Source organism: Colletes latitarsis, chromosome 6 (assembly GCF_051014445.1).
Source record: "Colletes latitarsis isolate SP2378_abdomen chromosome 6, iyColLati1, whole genome shotgun sequence".
Lineage (NCBI taxonomy): Eukaryota > Metazoa > Arthropoda > Insecta > Hymenoptera > Colletidae > Colletes > Colletes latitarsis.
In genome coordinates, this window is record NC_135139.1 from 23,500,830 (window position 1) to 23,524,972 (window position 24,143).

The 24,143-nt window shown below is 39.4% G+C and overlaps 2 protein-coding genes across 2 annotated transcripts; one reads left to right on the forward strand and one right to left on the reverse strand.

The window, feature by feature from the left end:
* Window positions 1-110: 110 nt before the first annotated feature.
* LOC143342800 (uncharacterized) lies at window positions 111-5,244 on the reverse strand. The gene is made up of 3 exons (XM_076767055.1): window positions 4,859-5,244; window positions 1,407-1,783; window positions 111-612 (listed from the first exon to the last, which is right to left on the reverse strand). Exons 2-3 carry the CDS (start codon window positions 1,572-1,574, stop codon window positions 223-225), a joined length of 558 nt encoding a protein of 185 aa, XP_076623170.1. The 5' UTR covers window positions 1,575-1,783; window positions 4,859-5,244; the 3' UTR covers window positions 111-222.
* A 1,022-nt stretch (window positions 5,245-6,266) lies between these two features.
* Window positions 6,267-24,113, forward strand: Dhc16f (Dynein heavy chain at 16F). The gene is made up of 61 exons (XM_076767138.1): window positions 6,267-6,427; window positions 6,528-6,612; window positions 6,685-6,808; window positions 7,025-7,184; window positions 7,255-7,396; window positions 7,467-7,706; window positions 7,771-7,927; window positions 8,018-8,120; window positions 8,201-8,384; window positions 8,458-8,627; window positions 8,717-9,118; window positions 9,506-9,737; window positions 9,805-9,954; window positions 10,017-10,826; window positions 10,897-11,043; window positions 11,121-11,297; window positions 11,386-11,703; window positions 11,816-11,926; window positions 12,010-12,146; window positions 12,203-12,393; window positions 12,452-12,567; window positions 12,706-12,851; window positions 12,920-13,065; window positions 13,164-13,296; window positions 13,369-13,585; window positions 13,645-13,779; window positions 13,845-14,030; window positions 14,098-14,299; window positions 14,396-14,577; window positions 14,644-14,867; window positions 14,939-15,147; window positions 15,222-15,477; window positions 15,555-15,746; window positions 15,809-16,033; window positions 16,096-16,351; window positions 16,416-16,606; window positions 16,676-16,848; window positions 16,926-17,109; window positions 17,196-17,367; window positions 17,444-17,605; window positions 17,680-17,856; window positions 17,937-18,133; window positions 18,198-18,443; window positions 18,506-18,743; window positions 18,822-19,124; window positions 19,197-19,382; window positions 19,458-19,630; window positions 19,745-20,105; window positions 20,175-20,408; window positions 20,494-20,634; window positions 20,694-20,884; window positions 20,964-21,409; window positions 21,486-21,686; window positions 21,778-21,876; window positions 22,307-22,449; window positions 22,536-22,706; window positions 22,775-22,954; window positions 23,035-23,130; window positions 23,332-23,532; window positions 23,630-23,747; window positions 23,833-24,113. The coding sequence occupies exons 1-61, from the start codon at window positions 6,267-6,269 to the stop codon at window positions 24,060-24,062; spliced, it is 12,240 nt and encodes a 4,079-aa protein (XP_076623253.1). The 3' UTR covers window positions 24,063-24,113.
* Window positions 24,114-24,143: the final 30 nt, after the last annotated feature.

A 24,143-nucleotide genomic window follows, 5' to 3' on the forward strand; every position in this document is an offset into this window, starting at 1 on the left:
TATAAAATTGTTTTCCTGCACCAATTACTAGTCTCTATTTCTTCCATTCGCGTTAATAAATTTGATTCATTTATAACGACAGTGTCTAAATTAATATAAGTCGCAAGTAATTCTTTTTGTTACCTTCTTACTAATAATTACGTTTGATAGAATGTTTCTTTCTCGCGAAGGAAAAAAATACAATTACGTTTGTTGTTCGCAGCACCGACAATAATAAATTTCTCACGTTACGACTCTTTTCATATAATTACACTGTCGTAGAATCTTGTGCATGCGTATTTGCTGCATTTTGCCAACGCGATCCATGCACGTTTCGTTCTGACATAACGCGCAAAACTCTGACGATATTCCGTGAAACGGCGAACGAAAGTAAACGCTAGCATTTTTTAACGCTTTATTCTTATGGTGAGCCCAAATGTGCAACGATACTTCCAAGAACGTTAACACCGGCAAAAGCCAATGGAAGCACACAATGGCCAGGAGGAATAGACAAATCGGATGTATTTGCCCAAAGCATGTACCAACGGGGACAGGTTCTAAATCCATTAAATTTTCGGCCTTCTTTTTAGAACCGTTCTTAGTCGACAGTGTTTCCTTCACTTCTTTTGGAATCTAAAATTTTGACATGCATTAATTTGTTTTAAGGTCGTTCTTATTATCGTATGCACACGGAGAGCGTTTACATTTATCATAACTTGTACGACAGTATTAAAAGATTCTTTTTTAACCCTTTGCGCTCGGAGCCCTTACGTGGTTGTCGTTCGGTCGGCCATTATGGAAATTTTGTGTCGATGAAAAACTAAGAACATCAGTTACTATTCATAATCCTCGTAAATCCAAGCGACTTCGTAACAACATCTGATTGTAAAGGGTTAAAACGTTTACACAGTAAATTAAACAAAATGATGCCGGGTGAAGGTATCTAATACGGCCAAGAAAAACTTAAATCGCTGTCGATCGAAATATAATTCATATTTCTCCATTCAATTTGTATCAAAGTAAGAAGAAATGAATAGGTTAGGACTGTCGAAATCTACAGATTTTTAATTGTAATTGAAAAAGCATGAGACGTGGAAAAATCGAAATTTGAAAAAACTGTACCCAAGAAATTCGTTCGTAGGAAATGTCACATTAAAACCAATCGACGTAATTGGGAAGGGAAGAAAAACTCTAGTTTCATTATGAAAAATGTTTGTATTGATTAAGTTGCTCGAGCACAATTAATAATATACTTCTAGTAGATGCTCGTGCATTTGTTGAATTTTTAGACTCGTCCCCCTAAATCAGTTCACCATCAATTTTAATGCATAATTCGCAAGACATTAGGAGTGGCTATATTAGGTACTTTTACCCTAGATTTGATAATAATAAGTTATGTATTAGGTTTCTCAGTACAATGTTTGTACCTGGAAGCGCATTCTTCGGTTTTTGGTTGTTTCCGTTGCCACCACGTTGATCTCCGGTTCTCCCGTTTCGACATTATTTACCGCGACAGCGTGTCGTCGAATCTCGTAGTCGGAAACGGGCAAGCTAATGCTTTCCCCGGTTTCTTCATCGACGAAAATTCGGTCCATTTCCCTGCCAACGTTTGTCGCATGAAAAATACCGTGTGCGAAACGCCTACTTCGCTCTTGTTTCTTTCGGTATAAACCCGTATTCGACGAAGGAAAACAAAGTTTAATGTATTCGAACGTATGTGGTCGGATCCTCGGGGTCACTTCCCGGATACCGTGCTCTGCACAGTTTTTATTCTAATGATTGTGTAGCTTGCCGTGAAACTTTTCTGAAACAGAGCCGACAAAAACAATACACTATTATCGACGAGACTTTTAATCGATTTGTCTTTATTTTCAATCGGTACGTATCAATTTTATCTCCAAGCAGAGTATTGCTTTTATCTAACACATTCTGATATCTTCGTTATTTTTGCTGGCACGAAACAATACGTCAGGACAAATCTGTTTGGTTCGGAGCTAAGAATATTATGATTCGTGTTTCTTTTTCTTTCAAGGTCATTCTTTCCCGAGCTTTCAAGTTCACCGTGTGTAACGTGTATTTTTTATCATTGTATTTTGTACAGGACAAAACATAGTATAGAAATATACTATTTTTATTGTATTTTAAAAATTAATTCAACCACCGATTTCAAGTAACTCGCAACAATTATTAGATTGATCTATCGATGGGCGACTAGACTGGGAAATCCTACTAAATATTAACGTATATTGTATACATATATGCATAATTCATACGTTGCATAGATTCTACGCCAAAGAATCATACAAACATGCATTCAAATACAGTACAGATAGAACGATTCTATCAAATGTCATTGACTGAATGATAACAGTTTACAATTTTCTAAAGTATGATGCTGCAACGCGGCTGAATTAAATCTGGCATTGGCGCAGACTTTCAGAAAAAATATAGTGTTCAGGCACCCGTAGGAAAAATTTTAATGGGAGATTCTAGAGGCCAAAATAAGACGAAAATCAAGAATATCAATTTTTTGACTGAGGCTTCGTTAAAAAGTTATTAACAATTAAATTAAAAAATTTCAAATCGTTTTGGAAAAATTATTTTCGGTTGCGGGGGTCAATTACAATCATTTTTGGTCATTAGACATACCCTCGAAATACTACCCACTTTCGAGATAAAAATTCAGATAGGTGCTGAAATTTTTCGGCGAAAAAAAAATTTTTCAAATCGTTCTAAAAAAATTATTTTTAGTTGCGGGGGTTAATTACAATCATTTTTTATTATTACACATACCCTCGAAATCCTACGCACTTTCGAGAAAAAAATTCCTTACCGAAAATCTTATTAGATGCCTGAATTTTTCGACGAAAAAAAAAAATTTCAAATCGTTTTGGAAAAATTATTTTCGATTGCGGGGGTCAATTACCATCATTTTTGGTCATTATACATACCCCCGAAATCCTACGCACTTTCGAGAAAAAAATTTGAAAAGGTATGAAATTCTTCGACGGAAAAAGAAAATTTCAAATCGTTTTGGAAAAATTATTTTCGGTTGCGGGGGTCAATTACAATCATTTTTTATTATTACACATACCCTCGAAATCCTACGCATTTTCGAGAAAAAAATTCAATACGGGCGGAACTTTAAACATTAATAACTTTTTAACAGAGCTTCCATGAACAAATTGGTATTCTTGACTTTCGTCTTATTTTGACCTCTAGAATCCCCTATTAAAATTTTTCCCAGGGCTGGCCGAACTGTATAAAGTACCATTATCGAAAGACAAAGAATGCAAATGATACTAGAGTTTCACGTCAGAAATAAAAATATGAACGGAACATTAATCGATACAAATTTTAAATCATACATGTTTTAGAATTCGTACATAATGCATTTGTAGTGTTCAGTTTCCATTAAACGTACGGAATTAATACGAACAAATGTTAAACGAATGTCATACAGGTAATGAAGGTTAAAAGTTGAGGCACGTCACGCTACTGGATGTGTCTACGTAAAATTTCGAATACGATATAGTTTGAAATGCTCGATAACTAAATGATGGCTGAACGTACACCTGATGTGATCTTATCGGTCCATATTAAATATTTACTTGACTAATTGTAAGACGACCAACTAGCGTAACTACTATCATCGTCGTACTCGTCGTCGGGGGCTTGGAAGCAAACGCACCAAGTGCAACCACATTTTCTGCAAGTATCTGCAAGAACTCTGCAGAAATATTCGGCCATGCAACACATTTTTAATAATGTACAATTTTATATTAAGTGCACACGCGTAACAACAAATTTTGAACCGTAGGTTAGTTATTAATAATTTCTAATTTTCCATTCACGCGACTGAAGTTTGCCAATTAGAAATTTAACTAATGAGAATATTATTTTAACGTGACAAAAATCAATTAAAAAATAATTGATCCGAACAAAGGGATTAATATACGTTAAATTTCAATTCAATTAAGATACTTGTATTCTTTAACTTCATTTATTGGTGGTAAAGCGTAATTTTTGTTACATATTCATCGTTCGAGCGAAGCGATCGTAATTTTGTGGTGAAAAGTATTATTTTAACGAAAGCGAATAAAGTTATTCGAAAAATTTCAAACGTAACCTACAAATGTCTTGATGAATCAATTAAATAAACGATTGTTTCTTTTCTTAGGCGATGGAATATTCCAGGAATAGAACGAGGAACAAGCACACGATCAACAGTAATTGGTTGTAATTACGTTCTGATTGACATGCTACGTAATCGAAACGTACAAGCAGGTTCTGGCCGAGAATTTAAAAACATTATTTTTTGTGTTCCGTATGCTATATATGAAATGTCGTAAAGAAATACAAATCATCCCATGAACTAATCTATCTTCGTTGATAATTCTTAGCGATCGATTGTTTATAATCATCGTTAGATTAACGTCGGATCTCTAAGTTATCCGTGCTAATAAAAACAAATCTAGAACGCAGTTCTTGTGCATTTGCCTATCGAAGCAATTGAGGATTATGAATTTGAAACGATGAAGAAATGCAATCGTATCTACCGTGTGACAAAGTAAGGAATAATAATATTAATGGAGACTTGTATTTACTTTCCACACCGTACATACGAGGACAAAAACTGATTCTTCGAATATATTCTTTCGGCTAAAAATAATTTCTGAAACGAATTTTATCAAAATTTTCAGATTAATGGTCATCTATATAAGTCGTATTAAGAGTCATGATAAAAAAGTACTCTTGCAAATTACAATTACCAACAGAAATCGATATCGATTTAATGTTTGAAACTGAAAGTGCTCGATAGCTGTCCAATAAACAACTAATACACGCGAATGAGTAGAATTCAATGCAATGCACTTACAAATGTTACACGATCGTAAATACGTTCACAAATGAGAGTGTGATATGTAGGCTAACTCGTCTTTCAACGAAAATCCACGTTACACAGTAAATGTCACTTCTTCGCGTAAATTCACAACCCGACAGAAAACAAAATCGAAATTTACGTAGAAAGCACTGTATCGATGATAAAATACTACATACTGCAACGATCACACCACTGACCCGAACATAACTCGTTGCGTATCTGTAGTTCAACTGATTCAACCGAAGGTGTTCGCCATGATAACCTGAACTATGCGGACTCTAGATGGGCGTGATTGCCAATCACAGAGGTCTCTGCTACGTTGATAACACGAATATATTTTAATATTTCTTTCCCAGGAATTTTTCACGCTACGATAATATGATTTTGTTTCGTATTTTCTTTTATTCATTAACGACGGTACAATCGATATCTGTACAAGGTCAAGACGAGTGTACAGGGACGTATAAAGTAGAACAGGGCCCCAAGGTTACTCCGTGGAGTTTGATTTGCTTGCTACGCGACTGAATATTTTAAAAAGTTTGACACACACCACGTGCTGAAGCAAAACCTACTTCGTAATACGATGTTTGCGTGATAGCTCGTGTTATCAACGCATAAAGTGAAAATTCTTACTAGATTATTATGATAATATACAACCTCCGTTGCGATTAAATATTTATTTGTGAAAAGTGTGTCCGAAGTACGTTTCAGACGATAGAATTATTCGAAACGAAATAGACAGTTCTATTCTTTATTCGATGGATTTAATAAAAAAAATTATACGCATATCTAGTGCAGCGTTTATTGTTTACATACAGTACCCTTTATTTTGGCGGGAATCGACTTAACCTCAGCCAGAGTTAGGCAAAATGTAATTTCGCTCTAATCGTGCGGTAATTAAACGATTATTACAGTTATTTAACGGTAATTAACGTGCGATTACAGGCTAATTATAGTGTGATTACATGTAATCAGATTACATTTTGCCCAATTCTGACCTCGGCCAGAATGTCACGACGATAAAAATGTGTGGTCTCGTTTAAGAAAACTACAATGGCTTTGAAATCTCAAAACATATGATCTTGAGAAGAATATCGTGCGTACCATAATACCTGAAACGTCTTATCTACACCATCAGTTATCGGTAATCGATTCGTACGTCCTTGAAAATGATTTTTCTATTCGTGAGCAAAACTACAATCATTTAGGATTTTGTTGTTTGTTGTTTAACATAATTATCCATTCCATTAGAAAAGAAATTGTACTTTTATTATTGAAATAAAATTTTATATGAAAATGGAGATTCGTTTGTTTAATCGATAAATGGTCGGTCGTTACGATTCGCTAAGTCGAGCGATTTAACGTTCACCTAATGAACATGTGATTATTAAGCATTAAGAAAATGGATAAAAATAAAAGGCACAAAGTAAACGAAGACAGTTCTGACCGGGTTTCCGGATATGGAGAATCGAATAGGAGTTCAGAATCGTTTGGTGTGCTTGATGCAGCTTCTTCGCATAATTTAATATTCAGATTGTGTCAGAAATCTCACAGTCATAAAAAGTAATTATAAATTTGCTTTTTATACGAAAACGTAATTTGCAATTTAGAACTGGTTTTGGTGAACAAACATTTCAATGTGCGTCTATAACTATTCCTACAGAAAAAAAGATGAGATACCTTTTTTTATACCCCACAAGAAGTTACTCGAGAAAATCGAGCACAAACCGGAAATTCGAGAACCGCTGGTGAAGACTATTTTTCTATTTCTTTTGATCCATCGTTATGCGAACGAATTCTAGAGATTTTTACTTTCGCAGACCGGATTTGGCGATCAGCAAGAAAAAATTAGAAGAGAAATATGCAAACCATACATTGTACCAGTGTTAACAGAAAAAGTGGATAAGGTACCAACGAGAGACGTTGCTGCGCGAAAAATAAAATGTACGATAAGTAACGTTCTTGTATTTTCATAGTTTTTGCACTTTTGTCGATGCCTTCCTGCATTTTATTATACTGCACAATTATAATTTTGCAATTAATAAACATTGCTTCTTCATAAGATTAATAGGGAGGAATAAAAAATATGGAAATCGATAAATTTACTACTAATTTAGAAACAGTCGAATATTCATATTGCTTTTTTCTTTTTGTGCATAGCGCATATTAAACAAACAGCAGGGACAGATTTTCATGCACCTCAGTTTGTCGATCAGCTGGAGCTGATTCAACGACTGCGAGATGATCCGAAAATCGGATTTTTCTACATGATCTACGCGGTAAAACGATCTTCAAAGTATTTCACTCCTTACGCTTTAAAGTGAATATAATATTTCAAATCAGAGAGCAATAAATGTCGAGGGCAACACTTTACTATTACTTTATTCTAGAGTCGTTCCTTACGAAAACGTAGGCGATACTTACATGACTATCAGTGCTAGCGGTGTGACTAAATACGGCCCCGACGAAATGAGTTTCACTCCGATCGAACAGTGGGAAAGGGAATACATTTATTACTTAAAATTACTGAAGGTACAAAACCGCGCGCGTGAGTTTCGAAATTTACCTTGATCCTTGTTCCTTCCATTTACGACAATTTCAGATAAAGACATTCGCTCTGTTTCGAAAGTGGAAGACTTTCTATGTCTGGAGGAAGTCGGTCACCCGCAGGAAGTTCATGAACGCGAGGAATTATTTAAAAGAAAATCTTTTTATATCGGACCCGATCCTCAGCAAGGCTCTGTTAGAAATTAAATCGATGTGCTCGATTTTTCTCGATTCGAGCTTTTTCGACGATACCGTGATCGAGGAGCTGTTACTTTTTTATTTTGTAGAAAAACAGGTGATAAAAGAAAGAAGGTTTAAAGAAAAGTAGGCTAATAATTTTTGGAAATTTGTCCTTACAGTTCGCTAAGTTGGAGTTAATGAGAAGTAAATTGGACGAGTTTAGAAACTTAGCGTTAGATATTGTTAATAACGCCTGCTTAGGTGCACTATTGCAAGCTGGATACACGCCAGACGATTCCAATATAACTATAGAACAAACTGCTTACGGAAAACTTGGTACCGTTATTTTGCAAAGAAATTTGTAGAAATTCTTATTTTTTTCCCTATTGTCCGGCAATGTGCTTTATAAGATTCGTGATTTCGTAGGCGAATTCGGAACCGTTAAATTTAAAATGCCGAAAGATGGTATTCTTAAAATGAGTTACATCGAACAGGCGCGAAAAAGAGAGAAATGTTACAGACTTTCTTGGTACGTAGCCTCCCTGACAAGATGTTGACTTTCCTGTAATCAAACTCCTATTTAGGGTAAATAAACGTTTAAATGTTCAGCTTCATTCATCTGATCGATTACATGCAAACGAACATGATGCATGGTCTCCTGTTAAACGCTTACGTAGAGTTTATAGAAGCCTTGAAGATTCATACCGAATTTTTACCGAACGATGATTTAATAGACAACGATGTAATAGATCTTCCTTTGAAAGAAAATCGACCCTCGTCGCATCGCATTCAGGTACACTTTAATTTGTCCGAATTCTTCCTGCAACAGTGTTAAAATAGTTTTAATAAATCATAATACTTTGTAGTCGCCATATTTCGACGTAGATTTACTGATTCTACCTTCTGGAGAGATCGCCATGGACCCCAGCGAAGATATTTTCCGTTTCGTTATAAAAACCATCCGGATCATGTGGGAGGAGAATATATTCGCCATAAAACCTCTTCTTTCTGATCCGTTTTTTCACTCTTTCACCAGGTACAAAAACAATTGTACATCTTTCTTAGATTGCAATTTACATAGGAATTCTACGATCTTATATGTGATACTATACGCATTTATTCGAGGCCTATGATAAATCATAAGATAGAAGATCGCATTTGCGGCCATCCCCCGGAGATTCAGGAAGTCCTGAAGCAAGATCCGATCACGAAAACGTTAAAATCCAATTTGGAGGTGCTCCTCGATCAAAATTTCGACGCGGTGAAACGTTACCGTCGCCGGTTCGAGGAAATTCGACGGTTCTACATCGAGACCACGACATTCGATGAAAATATCATTCGCGACAATCGGGATTGCAAATTATTCCGCGAGTGGAGCATCCGTTACAAAGACGAAGTGGATTTAATCGGTAAAGTGATTGATTCCCAGCCACTGGGCATCTTTTTTGTTCAGCTCGAGCGATTCAAGGTTGCCGCTCAAGAAGCTCCCAGAGGGAAGATAGGAGTTATCGAAGCTGTTATGCCTGGGTAATTTAATAAAAACCGAAGCTCTATAGTTCGCTGCATTGCGTACATTGGAATCTTTACAACATCGATTACGAATAGGATTTTTTACATTCTAACTAGATTCCGCTATCGCTTATCGTTTCGTTCGACTTCTTTCAAGCTTTTGCCATTCTGCGCTATCATTTCTCATCCTGTATCGTCTAAAAATTATTAAGAAACTCTTCGTTTTATCGATTTTTAATCCTCTTAATCGCCTTTATATTTCCGTTTATGTACATTGCCGGTTATAAATATCAGAATGCTTGGCTAAAACATTGATAATGTCCGAACTGTTATAATTTCGCGAAGAAAAGTCGTAGGTTGAATTTCCACTTATTGTTAGTTTTCTAAGTGTCCATGTTTCATTAGACTAGGAAAAGAGAGAGTGGACTCTTTGTTAACGGAAGCGATCGACGCTATTAATTACTTGGAAATCGATCCCGTGACGACAGAAGAGTACGCGGCGTATATCAAATTTGTGGACAAAGCTCGTCAGAATGTTGACGAGATGGAAGGTCGGTTGGATTACGTGAAAGAGCTGTACGATACCATGGAAGAATTCGCTTTCCCTATTCCATCGGTGGATATGGCAAATTATCTGGTAACGATACAACTTAACGATCAATCTACACGTTTTTTGTTTAAATTTTTTATGATTTCTCGCACAGGGGATCGGGACACATTTTACCAGTCTACGATTAGCAGTGGAGAACAGGCTGGAGGAGAGGCCAAAATTGATAAACAGGTTCAACGCCCAGCTTCAGAAGGATATCACAGCATTGAACGAAGAAATATCGGAGATCCATGACGAGATTATGGTAAGCTGTGATCAAAATTGTCTATAAGAGTCTCGTTGGAACCGTGGTTCTTTCTCCCCTAGCAACCTTGGCTTTTGGACTATGAAAGCAACGTAGATGCTTGCCTAAACACATTGAAGGATCTTGGTGAACGAATAGCTGCCTGCGCAGCTACTACGGAAACGTATCGTGCTTATCAAAGAGAATTTAAGCTTGAGCCGACGAGATTCGACATTTTGGACCAAGTGACGAACGAGCTGAGGTTGCGAAACTTGTTGTGGGAGACTCTAACCGAGTGGGAAAACGCAATTTACGTATGGTACACCGCCGATTTCGATACTTTGGACGTCGAAGACATCACCTCGTTCACCATGCGCACGATGAAAAATATTATACAATTGGAGAGGGGTTTGCCGTCAAACAATATCGTACCTGACTTAAAGGAGAACGTGGAACTGATAAGGAACAAATTACCGATCCTTGGATACCTGAGGAATCCCGACTTGAGGGAGAGACACTGGGATAAGATAGAAATCATATTAAACCACATCTTCAAGCCCGATGAGAAAAAGACATGGACCCAGCTGGAGGGTCTCGGCGCCTTTTTAAAGCCGAACGAACTAATGGAGGTTGCTGCTGCGGCCAGTTCCGAGGCCAATCTGGAACACATGCTGAAGAAAGTCATAGACACGTGGGAGCATCTGATATTTATCGTGGTGCCCCATAAAGAAGGAAAGGACATCTTCATTCTAGGCAGTTTAGAAGATATTCAGACAGCGATGGACGAAAGTAACATCAATTTACAAACTATCATCGCGTCTCGTCACGTGGGCCCCATTCAATCTCTGGTCGAGAAATGGATCGAGAAGCTTGATCTGTTCACCGATACCTTGGTATAAATCTTAACTAACCGTTCTCTCGCAATATAAGAACAAATTAATTCGTGCGTTACGTCTTCTTTAGGAAGCGTGGCAGTATTTGCAACAACAATGGTTGTATCTCGAGGCGATATTCTCAGCGCCGGACATTCAGCGACAACTCCCATTAGAGGCTAAACTGTTCATCGAGGTCGACAAGTTTTGGAAGGATCTCATGAGACGAACTCACAAGGTGCCTGAAATAAATTTTGTCTAAAGGTTCACGCTAGAACACCACTTTGAATTATTTATTCAATGAAATGCGACTAGACGCCGCTGGCCATGCCTACTTGCACTCAACCAGGCTTGCTGGAATTACTGGAGGAGAACAACAGCAGACTGGACGAAGTGATGAAGTGCTTGGAAGCTTACCTCGAGACGAAGCGCGTAGCGTTTCCGCGATTCTTCTTCCTATCCAACGACGAGCTTTTGGAAATTTTGGCTCAGGTACCGATCAAACGCGGAGGATTCGGGGCCAAACCATCTTTCCTGAACACAAAACGATCGTTTTAACATACCGTTCATTGTGAAACAGACGAAAAATCCGCACGCCGTGCAAAGACACTTGCAAAAATGTTTCGACGCGATATACAGATTGGAATTCGAGGCGAAGGAGAGCAACATAGGCGAAGTAGAAGAAATGGTATTGACCACAAATATAGTGGCAATGATTTCGCCGGAAGGCGAGAGGGTTCCTCTTGGAAAAGGTTTGAGGGCCAGGGGGAACGTCGAGGACTGGCTAGGCCGTGTCGAAGATGCCATGTTCACGACCCTGAGGGCAAGAATGAAACAGGGAATTGTAGATTTGGAAGCGAAAGGACGTCAAGAATTTCTCCCTATGCATCCTTCTCAGGTTAAAAATATTTCCCTAACTGAAAGATGCATTTATTTGTAATTTTTTTAGTAATTATTCTTACTGAAAATAAAACAAAGCATAGGCCACTCACACCTCTACTCCTTTCCAGATAATCCTTACCGTGTTTCAAATATTTTGGACCGGAAACATTCACCACATCCTGGAATCTGGCGGTAACGTGCTCGAGTCGATGAAAACGTTCGAGCAGAAATGTTTCGCGGTTCAGTAGATCTCTTTGTTTTCCCTATAAACGACTATTTTCGCGAACGATATCCGTAGAACGTTCTTCCTCGCGCTTCGCAGGACTTGGCTGAATTGGCAGCGATGGTGAGGGGGGAACTACCGCAATTGATACGCGACGTAATAATTAATTTGATAACGATAGATGTTCATGCCAGGGATATCGTTACGACTCTGGTCGAAAACCAAGTAACAACCAGGTGAGAAGTTTTCTTCCCCAAGTTTCTCTTCTTCTTTCTAACTTTTTACCATTCAGCACGAGCTTCGATTGGACGAAAGCGTTGCGTTATTATTGGGACAACGAAATTGACAATTGCGTGGCACGTATGAGCAACGCCAAATACCTTTACGGATACGAATACCTCGGCGCTCAGAAGAGACTCGTTATAACGCCCCTTACCGATAGATGTTACCTGTGTCTCATGGGAGCGCTACAGCTAGATCTAGGTGAAAATTGGAATTCGAACAATTAGAGTTTGGAGCACTGATTAAAATTCCTCTGTAGGCGGTGCTCCAGCGGGCCCAGCTGGAACTGGGAAAACAGAAACGACAAAGGATCTGGCTAAAGCGGCTGCCGTTCAATGCGTTGTGTTCAATTGTTCGGAAGGACTCGATTACAGAGTATGCCAATAACAATATCGAGGTTGTTTGCTTCCTCCAGTGTGTAAACAATCAGGCCAAATAATCTAATCTAACACTTGTCGTAATACATGCTTACTTTTGCAACCTCGTCGAAATTCATGGCCTCTATCTCTCTAGATGATGGGCAGGTTTTTCTCTGGTCTTGCGACTTCCGGTGCCTGGTGTTGTTTCGATGAATTTAATAGGATAGACATCGAAGTGCTATCCGTGATAGCTCAACAACTGATTACTATCAGAAACGCCAAACTTATTAGAGCCAAGGAGTACGTTGTCGCAATTTATTTATTTCTGTAGACGGGGATAAAACCTGGGACGCGTTCTTTTTCCCTAGATTTATGTTCGAAGGCCGAATAATAAAACTCGTGATGTCCTGTGCAACGTTTGTCACTATGAATCCCGGTTATGCAGGTCGCACCGAACTGCCGGATAATTTAAAAGCGCTCTTCCGACCGTTTGCTATGATGGTTCCGGATTACAGTATGAACGATAACAAAAATTGTGTTTTGACATAATAAAAAGAAGGACCCCGAATGTCCAACTTGGATTTCTATCAATCAAGTATCTCCATTTTCCAGAACTTATCGCAGAAGTCACTTTATATTCGGAAGGATTCGAATCGTCGAAGCCATTATCGCAAAAGATGACACTCATGTACACTCTTAGTAGCGAACAACTTTCCCAACAAGATCATTACGATTTCGGAATGAGGTTTCTCCCCATTTGTATTCTATCCGATCGACAGGATCGTTCCATTCGACCAGTTCTCTTGATTCTCTACAGAGCTGTGAAGAGCGTGTTGGTAATGGCTGGCACCCTGAAACGGAACAATCCTGATAAGCCGGAGGACGTTGTTCTGATCAGAGCTTTGCGCGAGAGCAATATACCGAAGTTTTTGCGCGAGGACGCTGAACTCTTCGAGGGTATCGTAGGAGATCTTTTCCCAGGAATTGTCATCCCTGAGGAGGACTACGGCGTTTTGGAAGAAACTGCTATCGCGGTAACCGATAATTATTACAACTAACTACGTAATGTTGATCGATACCCGTTTCCTCGTAGGTACTGAAAGAAGCTAACTTGCAACCAGAATACTGCACTTTGAAAAAAGCTATCCAGCTCCACGAGTGTTTGCAAGTGAGACACGGAGTGATGTTAGTTGGGCCCACTGGTTCCGGAAAGACCACAGTTCTTCGAGTAAATCGAATACTATTGCCTCTTTTATAAAAATGTCGATACAAGCGTCGTTTTTCTCTGTTTAGACTCTGGCGAACACGTACAACAAACTCCATAAGATGGGTGTAGTTGGATCGGTGTATAAGCCGGTTCACACGTACGTGATCAATCCAAAAGCAATCACGATGGGCGAGCTGTACGGACACGTGGACATGATGACCAACGAGTGGCACGATGGACTGATCGGTTTCACCGTTCGTCACGCCTGTTCCGTTAGTAGTAACGCAAAATAAACATTCTCATTCGTAACGTTTTACGAACATCGTTTCGAACGTCCAGTTCGTCACGGAGGATCATCAGTGGATCATTTGCGACGGGCCCGTCGACGCTATATGGATCGAAAACCTGAACACCGTCTTAGACGATAACAAAATGCTGTGCTTGGCCAATTCAGAGAGGATCAAATTCACCCCGTACATGCGAATGCTTTTCGAAGTCATGGACCTAGCACAGGCGTCACCTGCTACTGTTAGTCGTTGTGGTACGAGAAACAACTAAAACAAAACGAACAATTATTTTATTAACTTCTTTTCTTCTGGAATATTATCCGATGATTATGTTTTTATCACCCATGAAGGAATGGTATACGTGGACCCTGCAGAGCTGAAGTGGATGCCATACGTGAAGACATGGATAACTACTCTTCCCGAAGCGACCGTCAAAGACGAACATCGGGAGTTGCTTATCAATCTTTTCGAAAAATATTTCGAGGAAGGCCTGCTCTTTTGCACTAGAAATTGCGACTATCCTATTTCTCAGGTTAACGAGACCCGTTCTCGTTGTCTAAAAAGTAGAAGAATGATAGACGTTTCGTTGCGTCAACAGGTCGACATCAGCAAGGCGAATATGACGTGTGCAATATTAGAGAGCATTTTGAACGAGCCAGACGTCATAGAGAAAACCGTAGACAAGGCACGGATTAGAACGTTTCTGACTCAACTATTCGTTTTCGCTTATCTTTGGGCAGTCGGTGGCAACGTAGTCGATTCCTCCCGGAACGACTTCGAATCCTTCGTGCGGGAACAGTTCGAAGATAACGAAGACGCACTGTAAAATTCCAACGCTCGTACTTTTATTCCAATTATGAATAAACAAACCAAACGACTCTACCTGTTTCTAGTTTGCCGTCGATAGATTTATGGAATGTGTACGTGAACGTTCCGAATCATCGTTTGGACGTTTGGACGGACATTATGCCAGAATTCGTATACGACAGGGAAATGCCGTTTTTCGATATCCTCGTCCCAACAGTCGACACAGTACGATTTGGCTACATGATGAAGAAGTTGGTGAAGATCAATAAACCGGTACTTTTCACTGGCGACACCGGTTAGTACAAATTCATAATTCTTTTCCTTTTACCAACTACCAATGCGTCTTGGAATATTTATTATTATCGATAGGAGTTGGAAAGTCTGTGATAACGAAGGTAGTGTTGAACGGTTTGGAAGATACTCAGCTTTGGGTACCGGTCACCCTAATCTTTTCCGCTCAAACGAGCAGCGGTCGGACGCAAGAGATTCTGGAACTAAAACTGGAAAGGAGAAAAAGAACTGTTTTAGGAGCTCCCATAGGAAAACGGGTCTGCGTGTTCGTTGACGACGTTAATATGCCTAAACTGGATACCTACGGGTCTCAACCGCCCATCGAACTTTTACGGTATCGAATTAACAGAATTAATTAACCGCCTCGATCGAGTGATTAATCATTGCCACTACATTGCACGGAACTACCAGCCAGCTGTTAGACTTTCGAGGGATGTACGATCGAGAGAAGCTACACTGGAACGACGTGGAAGACGTTGTGTTTGCTGCGGCGTGTGCCCCCCCAGGAGGCGGCAGGAACCCTCTAACGCCAAGATTCGTCAGACACTTCGCGATGTTTCTTATACCAGCGCCCACCGAATTGTCTTTGAAAGGAATCTTCAAGTAAATCCTCGAGAATCGATACACTGCAAAGTTGATCGCTCGCGATAAAAAGAATTTCGTAGGGCAATCATTACCGGTTTCTTGGACGAATTCGTGGACTCCGTGAAGCAAGTGGGGGACAAAATAGTGAACGCGACAGTGGACGTCTATCGAAGAATCGCGGATGACCTACTGCCGACTCCGGAAAAGAGTCATTACATTTTCAATCTGCGCGATTTGTCGAAATGCGTGCAGGGGATCATGCAAGTGGACGCCGCGGTCATTAGGCAACCTCAAGAAATGTACAGGTCTGTGCAAAATTAGAATTAATACTGTACGACAGAATATTGCAACGCTCGCGTTGTTTCAGGCTTTTCTATCACGAGTGCCTTCGAGTCTTCCACGATCGACTGATCAACGTAGAGGACAAGAGTTATTTCTACAAGCTTCTAAATAACATTTGCGCTAGTACGTTTGGTATCGAAGTGGTGCGGCTCCCGGATGAAGACATCATTGAGAAACCACCGATACTGTTATTTGGAGACTTCATGGCTTTCGGAGCGGCGAGAGAACAGAGGATTTACGAAGAACTTACAGACATTCTGAAAGTTAAGAGGACTTTGGAGGTCTGTATCAATAATATTTCTCAAGCATCGATGATATTCCTTTGAATATAATAATCTAACGCAGGATTACTTGGAAGATTATCGATTCTCCGTTGGACAAGACATGCAAATAATTTTCTTCATGGACGCCATAGAGCACGTTTGCAGGCTCGCGAGAATACTTCGGTCCGAAAGAGGCAACGGTCTTCTAGTTGGCGTCGGTGGAATGGGAAAGCAAAGTCTAACGAAACTGGCGTCTCACCTGAATGGTTACAAGTTTGTAACTTCTTTATAAGACGTTAGGATGATTTACGAAAGCTTAATTAAACCGATGAACGCTCGAAGGTGTTATCAGATAGAAGTCACGCGCACGTACGATAGAAACTCCTGGCACGAAGATCTCCGACGTTTTTACTTCGAACCAGGCGCCAATGCCCAGCACACAACATTTTTATTCACGGATAATCAAATCGTACTCGAGGAGTTTTTGGAAGATATCAACAACACGCTTAACACGGGTAGATTCTTTCACTTTTCGACTATCGGGAATCAAATAAAATTCTCGATCGTACGGTTGATTTATCGTTCGTTTTAGGCGAGGTGCCGAATTTGTACGAAACGGATGAGCTCGAAAAAGTTATCATAGCAACTAGACCCGCGGCGAAAGCAATAGGGATCAGCGAGGGGAACAGAGATGCAATTTATCAGTTCTTCATCGGAAGAGTTAGGAATCAACTTCACCTAATGATTTGTATGAGTCCTATAGGCGATGCTTTTAGGTTCGTTTAAATATACCCAACATATAACGATAATGTTTTATGATATACATATAGTTACGCACTGATACACTTATTCTGTTATGCAGACATCGTTGTCGCATGTTTCCGTCGCTGGTAAATTGTTGTACGATCGATTGGTTTACGAAATGGCCGAACGACGCTCTCCTTTCGGTAGCGGAAAACACACTGACTGCAATCGTCCCGACCGATTCGGAGAAGCTTGCTAGTCTCAGTTCCATCTGTGTCTTAATCCACGAGGTACTAGCTAGTACAGATCACTATAAATAATGCTCGAACTGTACTAACTTTTTAAAAAAAAATGTATACGATTTAGACCGTGGAAGAGACGACTGCGCGATTTTTCGTGGAAATGCGTAGAAGATATTATACCACGCCGAGCAGTTACTTGGAACTTTTGAAACTGTTCCGGACCACTCTAGAGAAGAGGAAGACAGAAATAGAGTCGTTGAAAAGTAAAATCGTAAACGGTCTCAATGTAAGTGATCGTCGCTGGAGAATTTTCATAATCGGTAAGGACAATTCAATGTTTTAATATCTATGGCTACGCAGAAACTTCTCGAGACCAACAAGATCGTGGCCGTAATGAAGGAACACCTAGTGGTTCTTGCTCCGAAGCTGAAAACAAGCACGGACGAAGTATCGAAACTAGTGAAAATGCTCGCCAAGCAACAATTGGAATGTGATAAAGCAAAACATCTAGTGACCGCTGAAGAAGCAGTAGCAAAAGTATAATCGATAGACGAACGAGTAGATAAATACCAGTGCAAAAGCTTGTAAATCAAGAGAGTTCCTTCCCTTCTCGTTAGTTGAAAGCTGACGAAACGGCGGTTTTGGAAGCTGATGCCAGACAGGACTTGGAGGCGGCGATGCCTGCTCTGCTGGAAGCTCAGAAGGCGTTGGAGGCTTTGAATAAAAGCGATATCAACGAGATACGCGTCTTCAACCAACCACCTCACTTGGTACGCTTCGTCATGGAGGCGGTGAATTTACTTCTAGGCGAAAAGTACGTTTCGCCAAGTTGTTAATTGAACCGAACAACCGGTATTAGTCATGAATCCCTTTGCTAGAACTGATTGGCCAACTGCCAAGCTGGTCCTCGGCGACATGCGTTTCCTCGACCGCTTAATCGCCTATCCTAAAGACGACATATCAGATAAGCTTCTGCAGAAACTGCAAGAATACGTGAAACATCCGGAATTTCGACCGGATCTGGTGGCCAGACAAAGCAAAGCTTGCAGGTCGCTGTGCATCTGGGTGAGAGCGATGGACGGATACGCCAAGATTTACAGGGTCGTCGAACCGAAACGTCAGAGGTGAATTAGCTTTCGTCTGGAAAAGTAAAATGTTTGAATTGAATTAAAACGAGTCTCTGTAGATTAAAACTAGCCGAAGAAGAGCTACGAGCGATCGAAGAGGTGCTTGCCCTCAAACAGCAAGAGCTAGCCGCGTTGGAAAGCAGAATCGAAGATCTGCAGAAGCAATTCGACGTAGCGGTGAACAATTTGAACAAACTAGAGTCCGAAATGGAGCTGGTGGAAGCGAGGTTGAACAGATCCGGTCGACTAACGTCCGCGTTGGTCGACGAGCGGATTCGATGGGAGGAAATGACGCGCGTACGTCGATGAAATCGTATCCAAACTTGGAAATTTTGGTGATGATCAGCTCTTGAAACTTTCTATCCGAATTTTTAGGAATTCGATAGTCAAATGATCAATCTAACCGGCGACACACTGGTCGCTGCAGGCGCCCTTGCCTATCTGGGCGCGTTCACCAACGAATACAGAGAGGAACTAGTACAAATTTGGCTATCCAGTTGCAAGGATTATCGTATAAAAACCACCGAAAATTATAGCCTGATCGCGATATTGGCCGATCCTTACGAAATTCGTCTTTGGAACACCTACGGTTTACCAAGGGACAAAGTCAGCACAGAAAATGCCATCTTTGTAACGCAATCTATTCGTTGGCCATTAATGATCGATCCTCAAGAACAGGTGATCGTTACGTAACCCTCGTATCGAATTTATTTAACTCTTTGACCTACCTAATATTCCAAATTTTCAAAGGCGAACAGATGGATACGAAACATGGAACAGGACAACAACCTGAAGATATGCAAACTGACCGACGTGAATTTTACGAGGATATTGGAGACGTCTATAAGACTCGGAACACCCGTGTTACTTCAGGAAGTGGGAGAAGTATTGGATCCAAGTCTGGAGCCCATTTTACTTAAGCAAATTTTCATCCTGGCAAGTAATTTATAGCACGTAATTTTAGACGCTGAGTTAGATGACCATTATTTAAATTTCTTTAATATTATTTAGGGCGGTAGAATGCTGATACGTTTCGGCGACACGGACGTCGAGTATGATTCTAATTTCAGATTGTACATCACGACAAAAATTGCGAACCCTCATTACTTGCCAGAGGTCTGCATCAAAGTGACAATAGTGAATTTCACCGTAACCATGGGAGGCCTCGAGGAACAATTGCTGGCGTAAGTACAATTGTCTCGAAAACAGAGGTCGAAAAGGTTCTGAAGATAATTATTTCGAACTGTTACAACGTTCTGACGCACAACAAAGTGAATTGTTGATTGAATTTTACACAGGGACGTGGTACGCCTCGAGAAACCGGAACTCGAAACGATGAGGAACGATTTGATTACGAAAATCAACGCAGACAGGGGTCAGCTGCAGAGCATAGAAGACAGAATATTGACGTTGTTGTACAGTTCAGGTGGCGATATTCTGGACAACGAGGATCTTATAGAAACTCTGAACGACAGTAAAGAAACTTCAGCGATCATCGCGACGAGATTGATCGAGAGCGAGGCGACCGAAGAAAAAATATCGGAAGCACGCGAGGAATATCGATCGGTCGCGCATCGTGGATCCGTTCTCTACTTCGTGGTTGCAAATCTTGCAAATATAGACACCATGTATCAATATTCGTTAAAGTATTTCAATCAGGTGAATAACTAGACTCTCTTTGTATCAACAAACAATTAAATTTACTAATGTTTATATTTATCCCTCCAGGTGTTTAATACAGTGATCGAAACAACCGAGAAAGACGAGGATCTAAGGCAACGTTTAAAAACATTGCTCATTGAAATAACGTTAGCAATCTACACAAACGTTTCGCGAGGTTTGTTTGAAAAACACAAACTGATTTTCAGTTTTATGTTGAACATTGCGATAGACATGAACGCCGGGACTATATCTCACACGCAATGGAACTTTATGCTACGAGGCGCTACGAGAATTAACGTAGTAAGTTATCAGACCGAAATAAAAAATTTAATAACAATAGTTTTGCTATAACAATATAATTGTGCCTTATATATTTTTTACACAGGGAGATATGCCGGATTATCCGACCTTAACGACTCAAATGTGGATATCAGTGAACTATTTACATGGCACATTCAAAAGCTTTAAGAACATTTTGGAGGATGCATTCAAGAGAATTACAATAACTCTTGGATATTTCCAAGAAGTAATCCATTACATCCTCCGTTTCATTTTAATTACGAGTACAATCGAATCATCTTTTAGGTAATAAATATAATTCCCACAAACACAGCCAGTGCAACACATAACTGGGACAAATTATTAACCGATATAGAAAAGTTGATGTTGTTGAAAGCTCTGAAAGAGAGTCAGCTCATTTTTGCAATCACAGCTTTCGTGGCGAAGAATCTTGGACAGAAATTCGTGGAATCGCCTATGGCGGCATTGCATTTATTGTGCGTGACAAAATTTCACTTTTCTATTCTTAATTTTAATTGTTGAATCAAATAACAAAACGTGGCATTTTTTTATCAGGTTTACAGATACGTCGAACAAAATACCACTGGTGTTCATACTCACGACAGGATCTGATCCCTTCAGCGGTTTCCAGAGATTCGCAAACGATATGGGGTTCGCCGACAAATACGATTCTATCTCTCTGGGTCAAGGTCAAGGACCTGTTGCGGAAGGTCACATATGGACGGGCACCGCGGAGGGCAGGTGGGTGTTTCTGCAAAACTGCCACCTGGCCACCTCGTGGATGGTGAAAATGGAGCAAATCGTGTTGGAAATCAGCGAAGAATCGGAAGGGCTGATACACGCCGACTTCCGATTGTTTTTGAGCTCGATGCCCAGCGTCGCATTTCCGGTTTCCGTTCTTCAGAATTCTGTGAAAGTTACCAACGAACCGCCAAAAGGTCTGAAAGCAAACATTAAGAGGGCATTGTACGATTTGGAGGACGATTATTTCGAACAACATTGTAAGAATGGAGATCGTAAAGAACACAACGTTTAGAAATAGTTAAACGATATAAAAATTGTCTTTTTTTAATACAGTTTTGGGGGACAGCTGGCGCAGAATTATATTCGGCGTTTGCTTCTTTCACGCAATCATCCAGGAACGGAAAAAGTTCGGACCATTGGGCTGGAATATATTCTACGAATTTAACGACAGCGATCGAGAGTGCTGTTTATTGAATCTAAAATTGTTTTGTGTGCACAAGCACATACCGTGGAACGCATTAATATATACTACAGGTTTAACTTTTTCAGAGTTGTTCGATCCTTACGTGTTACGTTAAGTCAGTTAATGAAACGAATAAATAAATATTTCTTACCCTTATTTTAGGTGAAATCACTTATGGAGGCAGAGTCACGGACAATTGGGACTTGAGGTGCATGAAAACCATCCTAGATATATTCTTCTCTCCTAAAACTTTGGATATCGGTAAGTTATTTTTAAATACAGAGTGTTCGGCCACACCTGGGAAAAATTTTAATAGAGGATTCTGGAGGCCAAAATAAGACTAAAATCAAGAATACTAATTTGTTGATGGAGGCTTCGTTAAAAAGTTATTAACATTTAAAGTTCCGCCCATATTGAATTTTTTTCTCGAAAATGCGCAAGATTTCGAGGGTATGTCTATTCACCAAAAATGATTGTAATTGACCCCCGCAACGGAAAATAATTTTTCCAAAACGATTTGAAATTTTTAAATTTAATTGTTAATAACTTTTTAACGAAGCCTCCATCGACAAATTGATATTCTTGACTTTCGTCTTATTTTGGCCTCTAGAATCCCTCATTAAAATTTTTCCCAGGGGTGGTCGAACACCCTGTATACCTTTATCAATGATTAATATCGAAATTTTGTTAGAATACGTTTACTCACCGTCGGGGAAATATTACTGTCCCGTTCTCGAGACTCTGCAAGAGTATAAAGATTTCGTGGAAACTTTTCCAATTATCGATGACCCGGAAGTCTTCGGAATGCACGAAAATGCGAACATTGCTTATCAAGTAATCAAACGGAATATTTATCATACTTTCCCCGTTTTCACCTACTGGATAGAACTTAAAAATGTTTATAATTTCAATCCTACAAGTTAAAAGAGGCGCAATTTATCGTGAACACGATTTTGGAAGTACAACCAAAAGAGTCCGCTGCCGAGGAAGGTAAATCTAGTTCGGATATAGCGTACGAAATTGCAGATATGATCCTGACTAGAATTCAGCTCAAAATAGATCCCGCGAAATGTAACCCCAATCACTTGATCGTAAGTAAATCTAATTCGATCGTACGACGAATTCTATCAGATAGATAAGAGCTAGTGACTTTTTGCAGAGGGACACGATGGGGAGACTTCCATCTTTGACTACAGTCCTCGTTCACGAAGTCGACAGATATAATATATTGCTAAAGAAAATACACTTGTCGATAGAAAATTTACAACGAGCCATCAAAGGTTTCGTCGTTATGTCCGAGGAATTGGAAAATGTCGTTACAGCGCTAGTCAATAATCAGGTTTTGCTAATCATTAATCAGTTGACCAATTCAACTTATAAATTTGTTGTAAAAATTTTAATTAATATGTCACGAATTAGGTACCGCAAATGTGGCATAACGTAAACGTTTATCCTTCATTGAAAACCCTGGGAAGTTGGATAAGGAATTTAGAACTTAGGATCGATTTTATTCAAGTATAAAAGCATCTTAAAATAGAAAAAAAATATGCAGGTTTCCCCCATATAATAATTGATCGAATGTATTAACGTTAAACGCTGAATCCAAAAATTCCCATTGCTTGTCTTATTCGTATCGCGTTGTAGAATTGCCGTATTATATGGAGGTTATGCGTACAGATTATAGTAAAAGAATTTCGCAATTATTGCGTATTATAGACCTGGTTCGTCGATACAAAACCCACTTCTTTCTGGATTTCTGGTTTGTCGTTTCCGCAAGGATTTCTAACCGGTATGTTGCAAACGTGTGCACGAAAATATAATACTCCTATCGATCACTTGAAGTTGGATTTTATTATCACCAAAGTGATGCTCGATCAGGAAGAAATTGAAGAACAACATAGAAAGTTAGAACACGAGGTCTAATAACTGCAATTAACGTTTTAAATATTCTTAAAAATGTAGTTTAAGAGTATGTAGACATTACGATTTTGCGATAAATCGATGATCTCGTTAGGTACCGGAAATATATAAAGATTTACGAGCACCGGAAGATGGCGTATTTATACATGGACTATATATTGATGCTGGTAGATGGGATTTCGAATCTATGGTTTTGGTAGATGCAAACATCGGTAACATAATAATTTCGTAAAGTATATTGTTTAAAATAATGCTTAAAGGAATAGACAACTAAATTATTCAGAAAACATTTTTCAGGTGAAATGCATCCACCTCTTCCAGTTTTACATATAAATCCAGTATTAGAATTACCAAAAGATGACCCAAGATATATTTGTCCCCTGTATAAAACAGCTGTAAGAGCAGGTGTATTGTCTACTACAGGACATAGTACAAATTTTGTTGTTCCAGTTTTGCTTCCATCCACTAAAGAACAATCATATTGGATTTTGAAGGGAACAGCCCTTCTAATTGAAATTATAAATTAAGTTCTCCATGTTTTAACTAATGTAATAATATTGTTGTAGCATTTATGTAAGATTATGGGTCAGTTTAGATATTTTAATTAA